The sequence below is a fragment of the Geotrypetes seraphini genome, chromosome 6, assembly GCF_902459505.1.
Source record: "Geotrypetes seraphini chromosome 6, aGeoSer1.1, whole genome shotgun sequence".
Classification (NCBI taxonomy): domain Eukaryota; kingdom Metazoa; phylum Chordata; class Amphibia; order Gymnophiona; family Dermophiidae; genus Geotrypetes; species Geotrypetes seraphini.
In genome coordinates, this window is record NC_047089.1 from 553,259 (window position 1) to 571,924 (window position 18,666).

At 41.8% G+C, this 18,666-nt stretch overlaps 1 protein-coding gene across 2 annotated transcripts in view; it reads right to left on the reverse strand.

Annotated features, from left to right (window-relative positions):
* Positions 1 to 18,666, reverse strand: part of LOC117362014 (FH2 domain-containing protein 1-like) — a 122,795-nt gene that overhangs the window by 16,577 nt on the left and 87,552 nt on the right. For both annotated transcript variants that reach the window (XM_033947730.1, XM_033947731.1), the window contains exons 6-10: positions 17,459 to 17,559; positions 16,618 to 16,688; positions 9,710 to 9,817; positions 9,526 to 9,596; positions 9,282 to 9,399 (exon numbers count right to left, since the gene is read on the reverse strand). In XM_033947730.1, coding sequence (XP_033803621.1) covers positions 9,282 to 9,399; positions 9,526 to 9,596; positions 9,710 to 9,817; positions 16,618 to 16,688; positions 17,459 to 17,559 — 469 coding nt within the window. The remainder of the gene's footprint in view (positions 1 to 9,281; positions 9,400 to 9,525; positions 9,597 to 9,709; positions 9,818 to 16,617; positions 16,689 to 17,458; positions 17,560 to 18,666) is intronic.

Consider the following 18,666-nt stretch of genomic DNA (forward strand, 5'->3'; position numbering starts at 1 on the left):
ATTCCAAAATGGGTCTTCTGAGCTTTCCCTTGTCTGCAACTGTGGGCCGGACCCCGGCGCCTCGCAGGTAAAGACTGAGCAGAAGTATTCATTTACTAGTTCGGCTTTATCGGAATCTGATTCTTCATAATTCCTGTTTGGTTTCCTAAGGCGTCTATCCCATCTGTGTTTCTTTTTCTGTCACTAATATACCTGAAGGAGGATTTATCCCCCTTCTTAATGTTCTTTGCTAGATTCTCTTCTATTCGGAGTTTGGCCTCTCTGACTGCTCTTTTGACAGCTTTAGACTTGGCCAGATAGTCTTCTTTTGTCTCCCTTTTTCCTGATTGTTTGCAGGAGATGAATGCTTTTTTCTTCTTTTTAACGAGGTCCGAGATCTCCGCAGTGAACCACTGAGGTTTATGGTTCATAGACAACTCGGCGAAAGACAAAGGCGCGCGCCGACAACTGAGCGCAAGACGGAGGCGCGCGCCGAAGAAAATTACAGTTTTTAGGGGCTCCGACGTGGGGTTTTGTTGGGGAGCCCCCCCAGTTTACTTAATAGAGATCGCGCCGGCGTTGTGGGGGGTTGTAATCCTCCACATTTTACTGTAAACTTAACTTTTTCCCTAAAAACAGGGAAAAAGTGAAGTTTTCAGTAAAATGTGGGGGGTTACAACCCCCCACACCCCTCACAACGCCCCCACAATGCGGCACAATCTCTATTAAGTAAACTGGGGGGGTTCCCCCCCACGCCCCCCGTCGGAGCCATAAAAACAGTAATTTTTTGCGGCACGCTTCCGCACTGCGCTCAATTGCGCGCACCTTTGTCCCGGCGCGCTTTTGACCTGACACCGATGCGAGTGGGGAACAGGAAGTTATTCTACTTTGTGATCCCAAAGAACAGAGGTTCCACCCGGTTCTGGACCTCAAATGAGTCAGAGTGTTAAAGGTTCAGCACTTTTGAATGAAAACCTTGCAGTCCGTAATAGCACCAATCCAGCCAGGAGCGTTTCTAACCTCGCTAGATTTCAAGGAAGCATACTTTTATATTGCCATTGGCCTCCTCACAGACAATTTCAGCAATTTGCAGTTATTACAATTATCAATTTGTGGTCACGTCATTTGGCCTTTCCACAACACCAAGGACATTTTCTGAGGTTATAGTACTACAGTAGAGTCTATATATACACTTCTCCCGCCGTATTCGCGGGGATTAGGTGATCAACATGACCACGAATACTGGAAAAACCGCAAATAACATTTTCATATGTTATTCGCAGTTTTCTTTTAAAAACCTACATTTGGTGAAACTGCGAATAACAATCTTGCGTTCCAGTAGCTCAACCTTATTCCAACCTTACTTCATCCCTGCTCCCCCTCTGACGCAACCACTTTCCCTGTGCTGCATTCCGCCTCCCATCTTGACTTAACTTCCTGTTTCCGGCGGGACGTGGAGGAAGGAAGCGACCAGTGGAGTGCCACAGGGCTCGGTCTTGGGTCCGATGCTATTTAATATCTTTATAGGGGACCTGACTCAGGGACTTCGAGGCAAAATCACATCATTTGCTGATGACGCTAAACTATGCAACATCGTGGGCAGGGCAAAAGAACCCGACAGCACAACCAGGCCAAGCGCTATAGAGCAGGACCTACTTCTTTTGGAACAATGGTCCAGCATTTGGCAACTAAACTTTAATGCCCAAAAATGCAAAGTAATGCACCTCGGGAGCGGAAATCCATGCAGAACATACACCCTGAATGGTGAAAACTTAAGAACTACTGCAGAAAGGGACTTGGGAGTTCTCATCCGAGAAGACATGAAAGCTGCCAATCAGGTGGAGAAAGCTTCAGCAAAGGCTAGACAAATGCTGGGTTGCATCAGAAGGAGCTTCATCAGCCGAAAGCCTGAAGTCATACTAACATTATACAGATCCCTGGTGAGACCTCACCTGGAGTACTGTGTCCAGTTTTGGAGGCCACATTACCAAAAAGGATGTGAAGAGAATGGAGTCGATCCAAAGAATGGCCACTAGGATGGTCTCAGGACTTACAGACATCCCATACAAAGAACGTCTAACCAGACTGTGCTTATATTCTCTCGAGTGCAGAGAAAGGGGGGACATGATAGAAACATTCAAATACATCACGGGTCACATTGAAGTGAAGGAAGAAATCTTTTTTCTGAAGGGTCCCCCAGCGACACGAGGGCATCTGTTAAAACTTAAAGGGGGAAGATTTCATGGCAACACCAGGAAATACTTCTTCACCGAACGGGTGATCAATCGATGGAATGGTCTTCCTCGCCAGGTGGTCGAAGTCAGTAGCATGCTTGACTTCAAGCGTCGATGGGACCAACAGGTGGGGGTACCACAGGGTTTTACTTAAAAGATGGATACTTCAAGGAGGGAGAGTTCATCTTGAGTAGACTTGTGGGAGGGAGGGTTATTGTGTGGGCAGACTTGGGCCGCCGGCCCTTTTCTGCCGTCAAACTCTATGTTTCTATGTTTAAGGAAAGCTCCAGGGCTGCTGCAGGCAACCCTATGTAAACTACCGGCAACCTCAGAGACAAGTTTGAAGGTAGAACCTCTCTGACTGCTCTTTTGACAGCTTTAGACTTGGCCAGATAGTCTTCTTTTGTCTCCCTTTTTCCTGATTGTTTGCAGGAGATGAATGCTTTTTTCTTCTTTTTAACGAGGTCCGAGATCTCCGCAGTGAACCACTGAGGTTTATGGTTCATAGACAACTCGGCGAAAGACAAAGGCGCGCGCCGACAACTGAGCGCAAGAGGGAGGCGCGCGCCGAAGAAAATTACAGTTTTTAGGGGTTTGAGAATAAACGAGAGATGCCAGACCTTGGTCACAGTAGGAGCGTGGAGTGAAAGATACCGGACCGTAGACAGGGGGGCAGGCGGCATGCTGACTGAGCGTAAATACGTGTGACTTGGTCTCTTTTGACTAATTTTTGAAAAGAGGCTGGTAATCTGTGATTTTCTCTGTGCACCCTGCGAATCGGTGCTTGGAAAAAACACAGCAAAATTTTTTTCTGCAATTCACGTGGGAGGAGTCAGAAGTCAAAAAACCACTATTATGGAAACTATGAATACGGCGGGAGAAGTGTATGTTTATTTAAATTATCGTTATACCACTCTTCAATGGATACAGTCTCCTCTATCTCTAGAGTTTTCCACACTACTGAAGTTAGTTGGATGAGGGACAGACTTAAAGATCTCAGTCCGTATACTTTGGAGGAAAGGAGGGAGAAGGGTAGATATGATGGAGCGTTTAAATACCTATGTGACGTAAATGCCCATGAGTCAAGTCTCTTTCATTTGAAAGGAAGCTCTGGAATGAGAGAGTATAGGATGAAGTTAAGAGGTGATAGGCTCAGGAGTAATCAAAAGAAATACTTTTGTACAGAAAGGGTGGTAGATACGTGGAACAGTCTCCCGGTAAAGGTGGTGGAGACAGAGAATGTGTCTGATTTCAAGAAAGCCTGGGATAGTCATGTGGGATCTCAGAGAGAGGAAGAGATAATGGTTACTGCGTATGCGCAGACTGGAAGGGCCATTTGGCCTTTATCTGCCCATCATGCTTCTATGCAGTTTCTTACTTCTTCACTTCCACATCTCAAGGATATTCTTTTGGCTCTAATAGCCTCTTTCACTTCACCTTTTAACCATGCTGTCTCTCTCTTCTTTCCACCTTTGTTAATATGTAAAATACATCTAGTTAGTGCTTCCATGATTGTATGTTTAAATTACCTCCATGCCCGATTTAAAGCCCTAACCTTTGCCACTGATCTTTTTAGCTTCTTTTAAGCTTTTTCCTCATTTTATCATAGTTGCCCTTTTGAAAATGAAATACTACTACAGTAATAATAACAACTTTATTCTTTTATACCGCCATAACCAAAAGTGGTAGGCAGTTTACACTAAAAAAAGAGCTGGACAATCAGTGAAATATAATAATAAAGTAAAAAAATACAAATATCAGTAAGATTTATTATTGAAATTTTATTTTACAAAGTAATAAACTTATTGAACAAAGTGGTCTTAATTTCCAAAAACAGTAATAATAATAATAATAACAACTTTATTTCTTATAAACCGCTATACCATAAGTTCAAAGCGGTTTACAACAAGATTCATGCAATGAGAGTATGCGATGTTTACAACAAGAAACATACGTTTACAACAAGATACATAAGTTCAGAGTGGTTTGCAAGAAGATACATGCAATGAGAATACGAGATGTATGCAAAAAGAAACAAATGTTTGGAACAGTATACAGAAGTACAGAGCGGTTTACAACAGGATACATGAGTTCAAAGCGGTTTACAAGAAGATACATGCAACGAGAATAAGAGAGATTTACAACAATATACGTTCAATAGGGGTAAGAGGAGTAATGGGAAGAGAAAGGACTTTCAGGGATACAAAATTGCCAGAGGAAGGGAACTCAAATTGCATTAAAGAGACGAGTCTTCAGTGATTTTCTGAAGTCAGCGTATGATGCAACCTCGAGTATGGGTTTTGTGAGCCATGTGTTCAGTTTAGCTGCCTGGAATGAAAGCATTCTGTCCAGGAACTTCTTGAAGTGACATGATTTCATAGATGGGTAATTAAAGAGGTTTATTCTGCAAGAGCTCTTATTCAGGCAGTTGATGAAGAATTGGGAGTTGAGGTAAGTTGGTAGCATCCCAAAGACCGCTTTGTAGCTGATGCAGGCGAGCTGGAAGAGTATTCTGGATTCCACCGGCAACCAGTGGAGATTTGGAAGTATGGGGTGATATGTTCCCATTTTTTTAATCCAAAGATGAGTCTGACTGCAGTGTTTTGGATTAATCGTAGCTTGTGAAGTGTCTTTTTATAAGCTCCCAGATATATGATGTTGCAGTAGTCCAGCGTACTCAAAATGGATGATTGTACAAGTAATCGGAAGGATGATCCATTGAAGAATTTTTTGATGGTGCGGAGCTTCCATAGGGGTGAAATACTTTTTTTGAACATTAGATCTGTATGCTTTTCCAGAGTTAGGTGTCTGTCAAGGGTAACTCCTAGTATTTTTATAGTTTGGTCAATTTCGTAATCTCGGCCATTCAAGTGAATCGTGTTGTCTTTTATCTTTTCATTGGGAGATGCCAGGAAAAATTTGTTTTTTTCTGTGTTCAGTTTTAGCTTGAAGGCCTTCATCCAAAGCTCTATTTGATTTAGGGTATTGGTTAGGAAATTAATGAAGTCTGGTAGCACAATAGTGATATCGTCAGCGTAAATGTGGAAGTTGAGATTTAGGCTTTGTAGCAAGTGTCCCAATGAGATGAGGTAGATGTTGAATAAGGTTGGCGATAACGGGGAGCCCTGGGGTAGTCCGCAGTTGTTATTCCAGCTAAAGGAGAATTTGTCTTCTTTGAATACCTGATAGGATCTGAATTCGATAAATCCCTGGAACCAATTGTAAGTGTTTCCTGTGATGCCTAGTGATTCAAGACAGTTCAACAAGATGGTATGACCAACTAGGTCGAAGGCACTGCTTTGGTCCAGTTGGAGAATCATTGCACTGGAGCCTTGACTGAGAAGGGAATGTAGATGGTTTAGGAGAGAGGCCATTATAGTTTCGGTGCTGAAGCCGGGTCTGAAACCAGATTGGTTATTATGCAGTAGGTTGAATTTGTCTAGATAGGTATATAGTTCAGCATTTACCAGGCCTTCCATTAATTTGGCAGCCAGAGGGATGTTTGCAACAGGTCTAAAATTGGAAACGTTGTTGGATGTTTCTTTTTTGTTCTTTTTTATAGGAGTTATAACAATTTGACCCAAGTCTTTTGGGAACTTGCCAACGGATAGTTGTAGGTTGATCCAGTTTAGTAGTTTAGCTTTGAAGTTGATAGGGGCCGATTTCATCACATTTGGGGGGCAGGGGTCCAATCTGCAATATGATTTGGCGTATTTGTTGTAGTACTTGATGAACGTTTGCCAATCAGTCTCCTTGATGTTAGACCAACTCATGTCGGCTTTAGATGCGTCTGGGTCCTGGAGGATGACGTAGTTCCAGTGGGAGTCTTAAGTGCTTGATAGAGCGTGTCTTGATTTAATTATTTTTGAGTTGAAAAAATCGGCTAGGTCGTCTGCTGTAACTGTGGATTCTTCTACCGGGTTTGTGTAAGAGTAAATATCGTATAAGTCATTGACTAGTTTAAACAGTTTGCTGCTGTTTAAGGAGGTGTTACCTATAATGTGGGCATAGAAGGTTTTTTTCTTCTCTTTGGTAATGTTTTTATAGCTTTTTAGCATTTGGCGCCAGGCGTCTCTAGACTCTGGAGTTCCTGACTTAGACCATTTCCTTTCTAATCTTCTTAACTCTCTCTTTATCTCAAGGAGCTCTGGGGCAAACCAGCCTGTTAGGTTTCTAGGTCTAATCCTTCTTTTTTTCAGCGGGGCCATTTCGTTTAGGATTTGGGTGCTGGTAGAGATCCAGGAGTTCATGAAGTGATTATGATCCTCGTCTTGGTTGTGGATAATATCGTAGTGAGACCAGAATTCTACAGGGCTGATCTTGCCTCTGCTTGTTTGAAATAGTGTGGATTTGTTCTTGGCTTTCATTGTGGTGGTGGTTGTTTTCCCGTTGCCATTTTAGCTCGAAGTTGCATATTTTGTGGTCTGACCAAAGTGAATCAGACCAGGTTTCTGATATCCATCAGATTGTGGGATTTGTTGCGTTTATTGAGGCGAGCGATACCAAGTCCAATTGGTGGCCTTTTTTGTGAGTAGTTACCGGAGGAGAGTGAGGGAAGCCTAGTGAAGCTAGAAAGGACCAAAATTCGGTGGTCTCTGGCAGATCTGAATTCTCTAGGTGTAGGTTTAGATCTCCACATAAGAGGTTGTAAGGCCCTGTTAGCGAATTGGTTAACAGGAACTTGTGAAATTCTTCTTTGGCTGAGGACCATTTTTTTGGAGGAATATATGCTAGAGTGATTATTAGGGAGTCGGCTAGAAGTTCTGAATGTAGCTTTAGAGATAAGATTTCCAAGGTGGAGGAGGATGTAGAGCTTAGCATGGTGCAGTTTAAGTTGTCCTTAAAGATTACTGCCAGTCCACCACCCCTGCCTCTTTCTCTTGCTAAGGTTAGAATTTTGAAATTAGGGGGGGGGAGGCATTCTTGGATGATAATGTCTTCATCCGAGAGTAACCAAGTCTCCATTAGTAGGACGAAGTCAGGGTTGATTTCGGTTAGCCAGTCGTAAATTAATTGGGATTTGTTCCTCATAGATCTTATATTTAGGTAGGAACCTCTGATATTAGAGTAGCATAATGGGATTTTGGGGGGGAGATGGGAAGAAGCTAAGTTTTTTAGTACTCGGGTTTTTTTGATATATGGTTTGGACTGGGATCTCTGAAGGGGTGGAGTCTGGGTCATCAAGGGTTACCTTGATTTGTGTTAGTGGAGGTTTGGGCTTGAAGTTACGTATTGAAGAGTAGTAGGTGGGGGGTGGGAGTAGGTAAGGGGGGGCGGTTGCCTTGCTTCTTGAACCAAGTAGGTATAAGGTAAGAAGTAGTATGCTCAGGCTGTGATGAAGGAGCGCCATATTGTTGAGATAGTCAGAAACTACAATAGTGCAAGAGCCAACTAGTGACTTGCTTGAGAGATGTAAACGAGCAAGTTGGCTTGGCGGAATACTGCAATAGTGCAATGGTGCAGTAGCCAACTAGTGACTTACTTCAGAGTTGTGAATGAACAAGCTGGTTCAACACAATACCGGTTAAACAATAGTACAGTAGTCAGATAGCAAATAGCAAGTAATCTGCCATGGAGACAGATGTACAGTAAAATGTATTATTAATATTATACATTAGTCATGCCGCACTTGGCAACCTTTTTGGCAGATATTTAAACATTAGTCATGCAGCAAATGGTTTGTCATTGAGCAGATATGTGGGCTCTTAGAACTAAGTATAGGAAATAAAAAATTGGTCGGGTCGGGTCGTTTAGGATAACATAGCTTGCAGAATACATTTACCTAACCAAGATTGTTGCCTACCAGCTTGAAATGCTAGGGTCCTATCTAAGAAGGTCATATCTACACCCATTAATTTTTGGATAAGCAAGTAAGTAGAAGTTTCTAGTTTCTTTTGATGGTCTATGCAACACAAGATGAGGAAAAAGGTAAGCTGGAGACAATCCCGATATCAGCTTAAAGCAGATACAGGAAAATTAGAATAATACTCTTGCCTCCAAAGGCAGCCAATGAAGTAAATGATAATATGGACCAATATGGTCGTTCTTTTTTAAACCGAAAATTGAACAGCTATATTCTGAATTATCCTTAATTTCCTTAGCATTTTTTTGGGTGCTTCTAAATAGATGATGTTACAATAGTCTAAAATAGATAAAACTAATGCCTGCACCAATAGTCTGATAGATCAAAATATTTTTTTATGGGTCTTAATTTCCACAATGTAAAAAAGCATTTTTGTACCACTTAAGTAGATTTCCTTTGTGACTTCACTCCAGATAGTAGCTTAAATTTGATCAAGTTATGATCACTACTTCCCAGCAGACCCAACACCATTTCCTCGTGCAGTCTAAGAACTAAATCTAAAATAGTTTCACCTCTTGTCGACCATTTGCTCCAAAAAAAATCAGTCATTTATTACGTTTAGGAAGTTCACCACCCTGGTGTAACCTCCCTAATGTAACATTTCTCCAGTCAATATAGGTGTAATCGAAATCATCCATTTTGGCAGCTTTCCTAATCTCTAAACATTTCTTCATCTGTCTGCTCATTCTGTCCCGGGGGATGGTAGTATAACCCTTACCTGTATATTCCTTCCCTTCACACATGGAATTTCTATCCACATGAATTTTACACTGCTATCTATGTCCTGCAGAATGTTTAATTTGTTTGATTCAATTCCCTCTAACATATAGCACCAGACCCCTCCCTCCAATTTGATCTACTTTATCATTGGGATATCATTTGTTCCCTTATAACAGTGTCCCATTGATTGTCCTTCTTCCATCAAGTACCTATTATATCTACCTTTTAATTTAGGCTATGTACTCTAACTCTCCTATTTATCTTATTTTTTAGGCTAGCATTTGTATTCAGCCACTTCAAACTGTTTTTCCTTGCATCTACAGGCGGCTTAGAAGCCGACAAAGATAATTTGCTTCCTTTACTCTGCTTTCCTCTTAAACACTCCTGACTCTTTCATCCCTAAATTAATAACATCCTTCAAGGAGGAACAGATTAGGTGGCAACCAGGAGAGAGGAAAATGTAATGTGGTTCAGGTTCTTCTCACCTGTAGAAATGTCTCCATTTGCTGCCTCATGTCATTTTCCTCCTCAAGACACTTCCACGCAGCCGAGATTTTCTGAGACAAGCGTTGCAGCTCAATCTCTAGTTCCTGAGCAAAAAGCCTGAATAGCAAAATCACCACAATAAGTTAAAGAGCAGAGATGGGGAAAAGGGAAGGGGTGAGAGATAAGAAAAACAAAAGTAGGTGAAGGCAGAAGGGGACAAAGAGATGAGCAGTTTTCTCTTACCTTGAAGCTGGGCCTATGTGTTCAAGTTTACACATGAAGCCCAGAAGTTTCATATCTTTCTTCTCTGCTTCCTTAAAATAAAAAAAAAAGAACTTGAAAGGCAAGAATTTCCCTCTTCTTCCCAACTCACAAATTCTAGCCATCTGTACCTGCTATCCCCTCCCTTGATGCCCAAGCCACTTACCATGGCAACAAAATGCATGAGGTTCATCCCAGGATTGTTGGCTTTTGTATCTGCCAGCTTTAGAAGTGATGCCATTCGGAACCCAATTGCATTTCCTGCGTAACCACCCTGAGAAAGAGGAAGAGATATGTGAACTCTCAGAAGTAATAAGGCATGAGCTCAGGATTCACCTGACTATCCAGTGATCCCTAGTGTCTGGCACATTCCACATTAGTGACTAAGCTCCAGCAATTGGAATACCTAATTAACCATATTAAACCCAACTTTCTCATGCTGTTTATTCAAAGCATTTGTGAGTCCTGATACCTGAAACGGAACTGACAATGGGGATATAGAACAGACACTTATAGAATTAAGCTTTTACATCCAACAATAATAACTTTATTTTTTCTGTACCGCCATAATCTTGCGACTTCTAGGCGGTTCAATAGAGGTAAGTAGAGAATCCTTGTAAGTTTACTTCTACTACAAAGAAAAATGGGGAGACCCAATGATCCACAGTGAAAACAATCCACTGATGAAAACAAAAACTGTGGATACAGATGTTCTGGAGATAATTTATTAAACACTGGCATATAAAACCATAAAAATTCAATTAAAAAAGTATAATGATAAAAAATACTGTGATAAAAATCCAACCGGACCCTACACGCTCCTTGTTTCGGTGAACACGCCTTCCTCAGGGGTCCAATGGTTTGCAAACTCACATATAAAGACTGTTGTCTTTAAACATGTGAGCAAAGAACACCGCAGACAAGCTGAAGTAGCAAAAAAAATGCTAAGGACAATAGACTGTTTTCAGTCCATTCTTTTCATGGTTTTATATGCCAGTATTTAATAAATTAACTCCAGAACATCTGTATTCAGTTTTTATTTTCGTTTTCAGTTTACTTCTACTAACCATTTCCCCTAGTCACATCAGGCTACTGGCTCCTTAACAGATTCTAAGCCACTGCATATCCCTTCCAGCATTTTCCGAGTAACTCCCTAGTCCACCTGTTCCACTCAGGGCTTTCACCCTAGATACCTACCCTTTCCCTGCCTCCCCCCTTCTACCTCCATGACTCCTGCACACTTCCTTCTCCTAATATTGACTCTCCCTAATCTCTTCCTCTACCCCAAACCACTGAAATCCTCAAAACCACATTGTCCACTTTTTGAACTCATCACTTCATCTTCCCTTCTGTCTTCTACTCTATTCACAGCTCTAAAGCTTCAGCAGTTTCTTTCTCATTTCATCATCCTCCTTTGCTTGTATACACCGTGTCTGTGGCATGGTCCCCATGCCTCTCATATTCTTTTGCTTTCGGCCGGACATATCATTCTCGACCCTGGTCCTCTTAATCAACTCTCACCCTACTTGCACAGGTCACCACGCAATATCATAAGAATATAAGAGATGCCACTGCTTAGTCAGACCAGTGGTCCATCGCGCCCAACAGTCCACTCACGCAACGGCTCTTTTGGTCAAAGAGCAGTGCCCTGAGACTAGCCTTACCAGCGTACGTCCTTGTTCAGTAGGAACTCGTCTAACTTTGTCTTACATCCCTGGAGGGTGTTTTCCCCTATGATAGCATCCAGGAGAGCGTTCCAGTTTTCCACCACTCTCTGGGTGAAGAAGAACTTCCCTGCATTTGTACGGAATCTATCCCCTTTCAACTTTAAAGAGTGAACATAAGAACATAAGAACATAAGAAGTTGCCTCCGCTGAGGCAGACCATAGGTCCATCCTGCTCAGCGGTCCGCACCCGCGGCGGCCCATCAGGCCCATTGCCTGAGCAATGGTCTATCCTATCTATACCCCCCAATCCCTTTTTCTTCTAGGAATCTATCCAAACCTTCTTTGAAACCATTTAATGTTTTCTTGTCTACAACAGCCTCTGGAATTGCGTTCCATGCAACCACCACCCTCTGAGTGAAAAAGAACTTCCTAGCGTTTGTTCTAAACCTGTGCCCTCTCGTTCTCCCTACCTTGGAGAGGGTGAACAACCTGTCCTTATCTACTAAGTCTATCCCCTTCAGTATCTTGAATGTTTCGATCATGTCCCCTCTCAATCTCCTCTGCTCGAGGGAGAAGAGGCCCAGTTTCTCTAATCTGTCACTGTACGGCAGCTCCTCCATCTTAGTTGCTCTTCTCTGGACCCTTTCGAGTAGTACCGTGTACTCCAGGTGAGGGCGCACCATGGCCCGGTACAGTGGCATAACCCTTTCCGATCTGTTCTTGATCCCCTTCTTTATCATTCCTAGCATTCTGTTTGCCCTTTTTGCTGCCGCCGCACATTGTGTGAACGGCTTCATCGACTTGTCGATCAGAACTCCCAAGTTCCTTTCCTGAGAGGTCTCTCCAAGTACCGCCCCAGACATTCTGTACTCTTGCCTGAGATTTTTCTTACCGACATGCATTACTTTACATTTATCCATGTTGAATCTCATCTACCATGTCGATGCCCATTCCTCAAGCCTGGTTATGTCACATTGTGGATCTTCGCAATCCCCCTGCATCTTCACTACTCTGAATAACTTTGTGTCGTCCGCAAAATTTAATCACCTCACTCGTCGTACTTATGTCCAGATCGTTTAAAGATGTTGAAGAGCACGGGTCCAAGCACTGAGCCCTGCGGCACCTCACTGGTGACGCTCTTCCAGTCTGAGTATTGCCCATTTACTTCCACTCTCTGTTTCCTATGCTCCAGCCAGTTTTTAATCCACGTGAATATTTCTTCCTTGATTCCATGGCTCGCAATTTTCCCGAAGTAGTCGTACATGTGGAACCTTGTCGAACGCCTTCTGAAAGTTCAGATATACAATATCGACCGGGTCGCCCTTATCTATCTGCCTGTTAACTCCCTCAAAGAAGTGCAGCAAGTTTGTCAAACAAGATCTGCCTTTGCTGAAACCATGCTGGCTGGTCCTCATCAGACCTTGTCTGTCAAGGTGATCAAAGATGCAGTCCTTTATTAGCGCCTCTACCATCTTTTCCAGTACCGAGGTCAGACTCACCGGTCTGTAGTTTCCCGGATCGCCCTTCAAACCTTTTTTGATGATTGGCGTAACATTCGCCACCTTCCAGTCCTTCAGAATCTTTCCTGTTTTGATCGACAGATTGGCTATTAGTTGAAGTAGTTCAGCTATGGTCCCTTTCAGTTCCTTGATGACCCTCAGATGGATGCCATCTGGTCCCGGGGATTTATCACTCTTAAGCCTATCAATCTGCCTGCATACCTCATCTAGACTGACCGTCAACCCTGTCAGTTTCCCGTTTTCGCTTCCAGCATATAGCCTGATAGGTTCCGGTATGCTGTGTATATCCTCTTTGGTAAATACAGATTTAAAAAATGTGTTCAGTCTATCGGTGATTTTTGTCCTCCTTTAGCGCTCCCTTTATTCCTTGGTCATCCAATGGTCCCACCGCTTCCTTTGCGGGTTGTTTTTCTTTAATATATCAAAAGAACGGCTTGAAGTTTTTCGCCTCCTTGGCTATTTTTTCCTCGTAGTCTCTTTTTGCCACTTTCACCGCCTTATGGCATCTGTGTTGGTGTTTGTGCTTATTCCAGTTTTCATCCATTTTTGATCTTTTCCATTTCTTAAATGATGTTTTTTTTGTCTTTGATTGCTTCCTTAACCTCTACAGTGAGCTACGTCGGTTCTTTATTCTTTTTCCTCTTTGATCCCTTGTTGATATGTGGTATATATAGATTTTGCGCCTCAGTGACCGTATCCTTAAAAAGAGACCAAGCTTGCTCCAGCATTCTTATAGTGTTTATCCTCTTCTTAAATTTTCTTTCCCACCATGCATCTCATCCCTTCGTAGTTTCCTTTTCACCAACCTTCTTTGTCTCTCTCCTTTCCCTTTTATCCCTACCCTTCTCTTGTACCCTCTGGAATGTCTGCTGTGTCTCTAAAAAATGGGAAGTTCCTCACTAATAATGGTCACATAATAATAACCCCAATCCTAAAAAAATAGTAAAGAATCATCAGCTCTAGTAACCAACTACAGACCAGTAAAATCCATTCCATTTATTGTAAAAATCATGGAGGGATTGGTACACACCCAAATGATGGAATATCTTAATCAATTCTCTGTCCTACATGAAACTCAATCCAGTTTTAGACCTTTATTCAGCACGGAAACAGTAATTGCGGCTATCCTAGATAATTTGCGTCTGTTGTTTAGCAAGGGCCTCAATGCTCTGATCATGCAATTTGATATGAACTCTGCCTTTGATCTAGTAGACCATGGGAAAATGCTACAATGCCTAGATGCTATTGGTATCAGGGATGAGGTGTTGAACTGGTTTTGTGGTTTCCTTATGTCCCGTACCTATCAAGTATGTTTCAATTATGATCTTTACGATTCCTGGAGCAATCCATCCGGTGTGCCTCAAGGGTCACCGCTATCCCCATTGCTTTTCAATGTCTACATGTCCTCTCTGGGCACACAATTAACCCAGCTGGGGATAAAATTATTCAGTTACGCAGACAACTTGTTTTTAATAACCCTAGTGTCTACTTGTTTTTAATAACCCCAGTTTTAATCTGTAATTTGAAAGATTTGTTCATCGCTTAGAAATTTGAGTAAGCGATTAATCAAATACACAATAAACTTGAAACTTCAAACTTGATTTATTAACTCTATCTCGGAAATTACTCCTAAGGCAATGGATGACTGACTTCAAGCTCAAACTTAACTCCGAAAAAACTAAATTTTTCGTTACTTCACCACATCCGCTTGACACCAAAACACCACTCTGCATCAATAAATTTAGTTACCCTATTCAGTCTACCATGAAGATACTGGATCAATGCCTAACCATGAAAGACCAGGTGGACTCCTTAATCAGAAAGGGTTTTTTCACTCTCTGGAAACTTAGATCCATTAAATCATATTTTGATATGTCAGCATTCAGAATCCTGGTACAATCCCTCGTACTAAGTCAACTTGATTACTGTAACATCGTCTATCTAGCAATTTCCCAAAAGAATATGCAACGTTTACAATTAATGCATAATGCAGCGATTAGACTAATCTTCGGGCTAAAGAAATTTGATCATGTGACACCTTACTACCGGCAGTTGCACTGGCTGCCCATGGAAGCACGCGTAAAGTTTAAGTTCGCCTGCCTCTGCTTTAAAGTACTATACGGACTAGCCCCTAAATATATAACTGACCTTTTCTCCCTCTCTGCCAACAGACACAAGAGAAGCTCACATTTGACCTTCGTTTCCCCCCCAGTTAGAGGATGTAAACTGAAAAAACATCAACACCACCTTCTCTGACATCGGGCAGCATTATGGGGTAAAGATCTAGAACAATTGCTCTCGCCCACTACTTTTGAGGAATTCAGGAAGCGCCTAAATATCTAGACAGTTGACCCGTACATCTCTTTCTCCTCAATAACGGTTCTCTTGACCTATTAACCACTTTCTTTCACCTCTTTTAAGTTCAATCAATTTGTACCTTCTTTTAATCTTATGTAAACCGCATAGAACTTCACGGTCCTGCAGTATATAAACTGTTATTGTTATTATTATTAACAATCTTGTTTATATCAATGACCTCTTTATCTCTTGTTCTCTCCACCTCCTTGCACTAACTGAGCTCTGGATCTCCCCCAATGACTCCACTTCAGTTGTCGCCCTATGTCATCGAGGTTACCTCTTCTCTCCTATGCCTTGCCCAACTATCCCCTTCACTTTTTAACATCTAGTTAGCCTCGCTGGGAAACCTGTTGTCCACTTTAAATGTGAAATTTTATATTTACACAGATATCATCGCCATCATAATTCCCATCACTGTTCTTTCTTTAGAAGTAAAGAATTAGTATATTGCATCCATACTTAGATTGAACAATGGACACTAGATTTAAAACTTAACTGACAAAATTAAAATATTTTTGACTAGTCCAAATGACAAAATCAAGGAGATCGTATTGAGATCAAATGGCCAGGATTATTTGATAAATTTCACTATTACAATACTTGGGGTTATTATGGACCGCCATCTAACCTTTAATAATGGTCACATAATAATAACCCCAATCCTAAAAAAATAGTAAAGAATCATCAGCTCTAGTAACCAACTACAGACCAGTAAAATCCATTCCATTTATTGTAAAAATCATGGAGGGATTGGTACACACCCAAATGATGGAATATCTTAATCAATTCTCTGTCCTACATGAAACTCAATCCAGTTTTAGACCTTTATTCAGCACGGAAACAGTAATTGCGGCTATCCTAGATAATCTGCGTCTTGACTCATTGGTTAAGAAATGTTTCTTTGTATTATGGAAACTCCATACTATTAAAAAATACTTTAATTCGGTATCTTTCAGACTGTTAGTTCAATCCCTAATATTGAGTATCCTTGACTATTGTAACATGATATAGCTTGGATCTTATAAGAGAATAATCAAAAGATTGAGCATCATTCAGAATTTGGCTGTTCATCTTATTTTTGGCTTGAAAAACATATCATGTTAATCATTATTACAAAAAATTGCACCAAACCCCATCCCTGGCTGACCCCTAAAATCCTCTACCGATGTTCCTGCACTAGGTCTGCTGAGCATCTCTGGCTCAAATTCCGCACTCATGCTGACTTCATACATTTCAAATTCCTCCTGTAAACCATTAAGGTGAACATGGGGCAAATCCACTGCTTGTTCCTGGGATAAGCATCACGGCATCCTTTTACTCTTTGGGGATCCTGCCTGTTTTTTGCAGCTGCTTCTTCAGCACTCTTGTTGGGAAACTGAGCTTTTACTACTAATAAGATGATTAAGTGTATGGGCAGACATCAAGGCCTGTGATTGTACCTCAGAGTATGGAGGAGGATGACTAGCAGGAAGCAGTGGAGCCTGCAGCATTACATTTAGATTTAAGTTCAGGTCACATCTCAAACTTACCGCATTCATGTAGTTTCCAGCCTTTAGGACTAATCGAATGACGGTATGCAGCTCCTCGCACTCCAGCAATTCTGATCATAAAACCAGGGGTGGGGGGGGGGGGGGAACAAAAATGCAAAGGTCAGACTCTGGGATCTTTACATGTCCAGCATCTGTCAGTCTCTAATAACTCACTACTACTGCTATCAAAAAAAGTAAATGTCAGCAGATAAAGCCCCACACGGTCCATCCAGTTTGCTCAACAAGATGCACAAGTTCCACTTCATGATTCAACAGTGGTATTCTTAATATCTTTCTATCCCTGCCAATTTTCAGGCCCCAGTCCTACTTCCCAACTATTGGAGTTGCTGTTGAAACCCATTCAATCCTTGAGCTTGTTGGGTGGGTGTTTGGGGTTTTGTGCCATTTACTGGACCCAGACTGTAGAAGTCTGCCTGGCATTGGACATACCTCTCAACCTCTGAAGCTGCCATCAAAGTTCACTCCAGTGAGGAGGTCATTTATGTTTTGTTTTAATTGGATGCCATCCTTTTTCTGAGTTTATCCCACACATTTCTTGAATTCTGTTACTGATTTTGTCTTCACAACCTCCCAAGGGAGGACATTTCAGGCATCCACCACCTTTTCTGTGAAATAGGGTTTCCTAAATGTTCCACCCTGCATCTTATTTTTATATTGCTATACAACACTATACAGAAATATTCTGGAAAGGATCTCTCCCCCTCAAAAGAATGTAGCTGTTAGTTTAGGATTCCACCCCCCCCCCCCACGCAATTATCTGACTTCTGGCTGCACCCCCCCACCCCACCCCCCACCACCACCATGCAGTGAGCTACGGTACCTCGAGCTGCTTTTGTCATGATCTCAATGGAGGACTTCAAGGAATTCACTTGCGGGGAAAATTCCTCCTTCAGAATCATGTTATCCAACCTTTGGGCATAACTGTAAAATAGAGAATTCATAAAGTCACTGTACCCCAGAATGACCCCTGCCATCTCAGGAGAACACCAGAAGTCACAACCATGTTTGTCAGGGAAAGCACCTGGCTCTTGCCACCATGTTCTAGCACCATTCCATATGGTGCCTCCTAGGAGAGAAGCTGTGAACTTCCACCCATTCTATATATATTGCTGAAATTTTGGAACTGAAATTTGCAAACAGATCAAACATCTGCATGCAAATGAATTAGCTTATAAACCAATTAATTCCAATTCATGTTAATTATTGCAATTAATTGGCAATAATTTAAATTTTGCATTTGCATTTCCCTGTGCGCCTAAACTCCCCGACACGTAACTCAAAATGGGGTAGGGCTAGTGGCATTCCTGAAAGTTGTGGGCAGGGTTATAGAATATCCCCATTTCCATTTCCAAAATGCCTGGAGTTGGGCACCAGCATATACACCAGGTTTATGGTAAGAATAGACATTCTGGATCAGACCAATGGTCTATCCAGCCCAGTATCCTGTTTCCACAGTGACCAATCTAAGTCACAAGTACCTGGCAGAAATCCAAGTTGTTGAAAAATTCCATGCTACCAATCCCAAGGCAAGCAGTGACATCCCCTATGTCTGCCTCGATGGCAGACTATGGACTTTTCGTCCAGGAACTTGTCTAAACCTTTTTTAAACCCGTCTACACTAACCACTGTTACCACATCTTCTGCAACAAGTTCCAGAGCTTAACTATTCTTTGAGTGAAAAAATATTTCCTCCTATTTGTTTTAAAGATATTCCATGTAATTTCAAGTGTCCCCAAGTCTTCATAATTTTTGAAAAAGTAAAATATTGATTCACTCTTACTAGTTCTGCACCATTCATACTTTGTAGACCTCAGTCATAGCTCCCCTCAGCCATCTCTTCCAAACTTCAGAGCCCTAACTTCTTTAGCCATAACAGAGAGACTGAATGAATTCTTTGCTCTGATCTTTATGGAAGAAGATGTAAGAGATCTACTTTGAAGCAGAAATGGTTTTCAAGGGTGATGATGCAGAGAAACTGAAAAATCTCAGTGAATATGGAAGATGTACTAAGCCAAATCAACAAGTTAA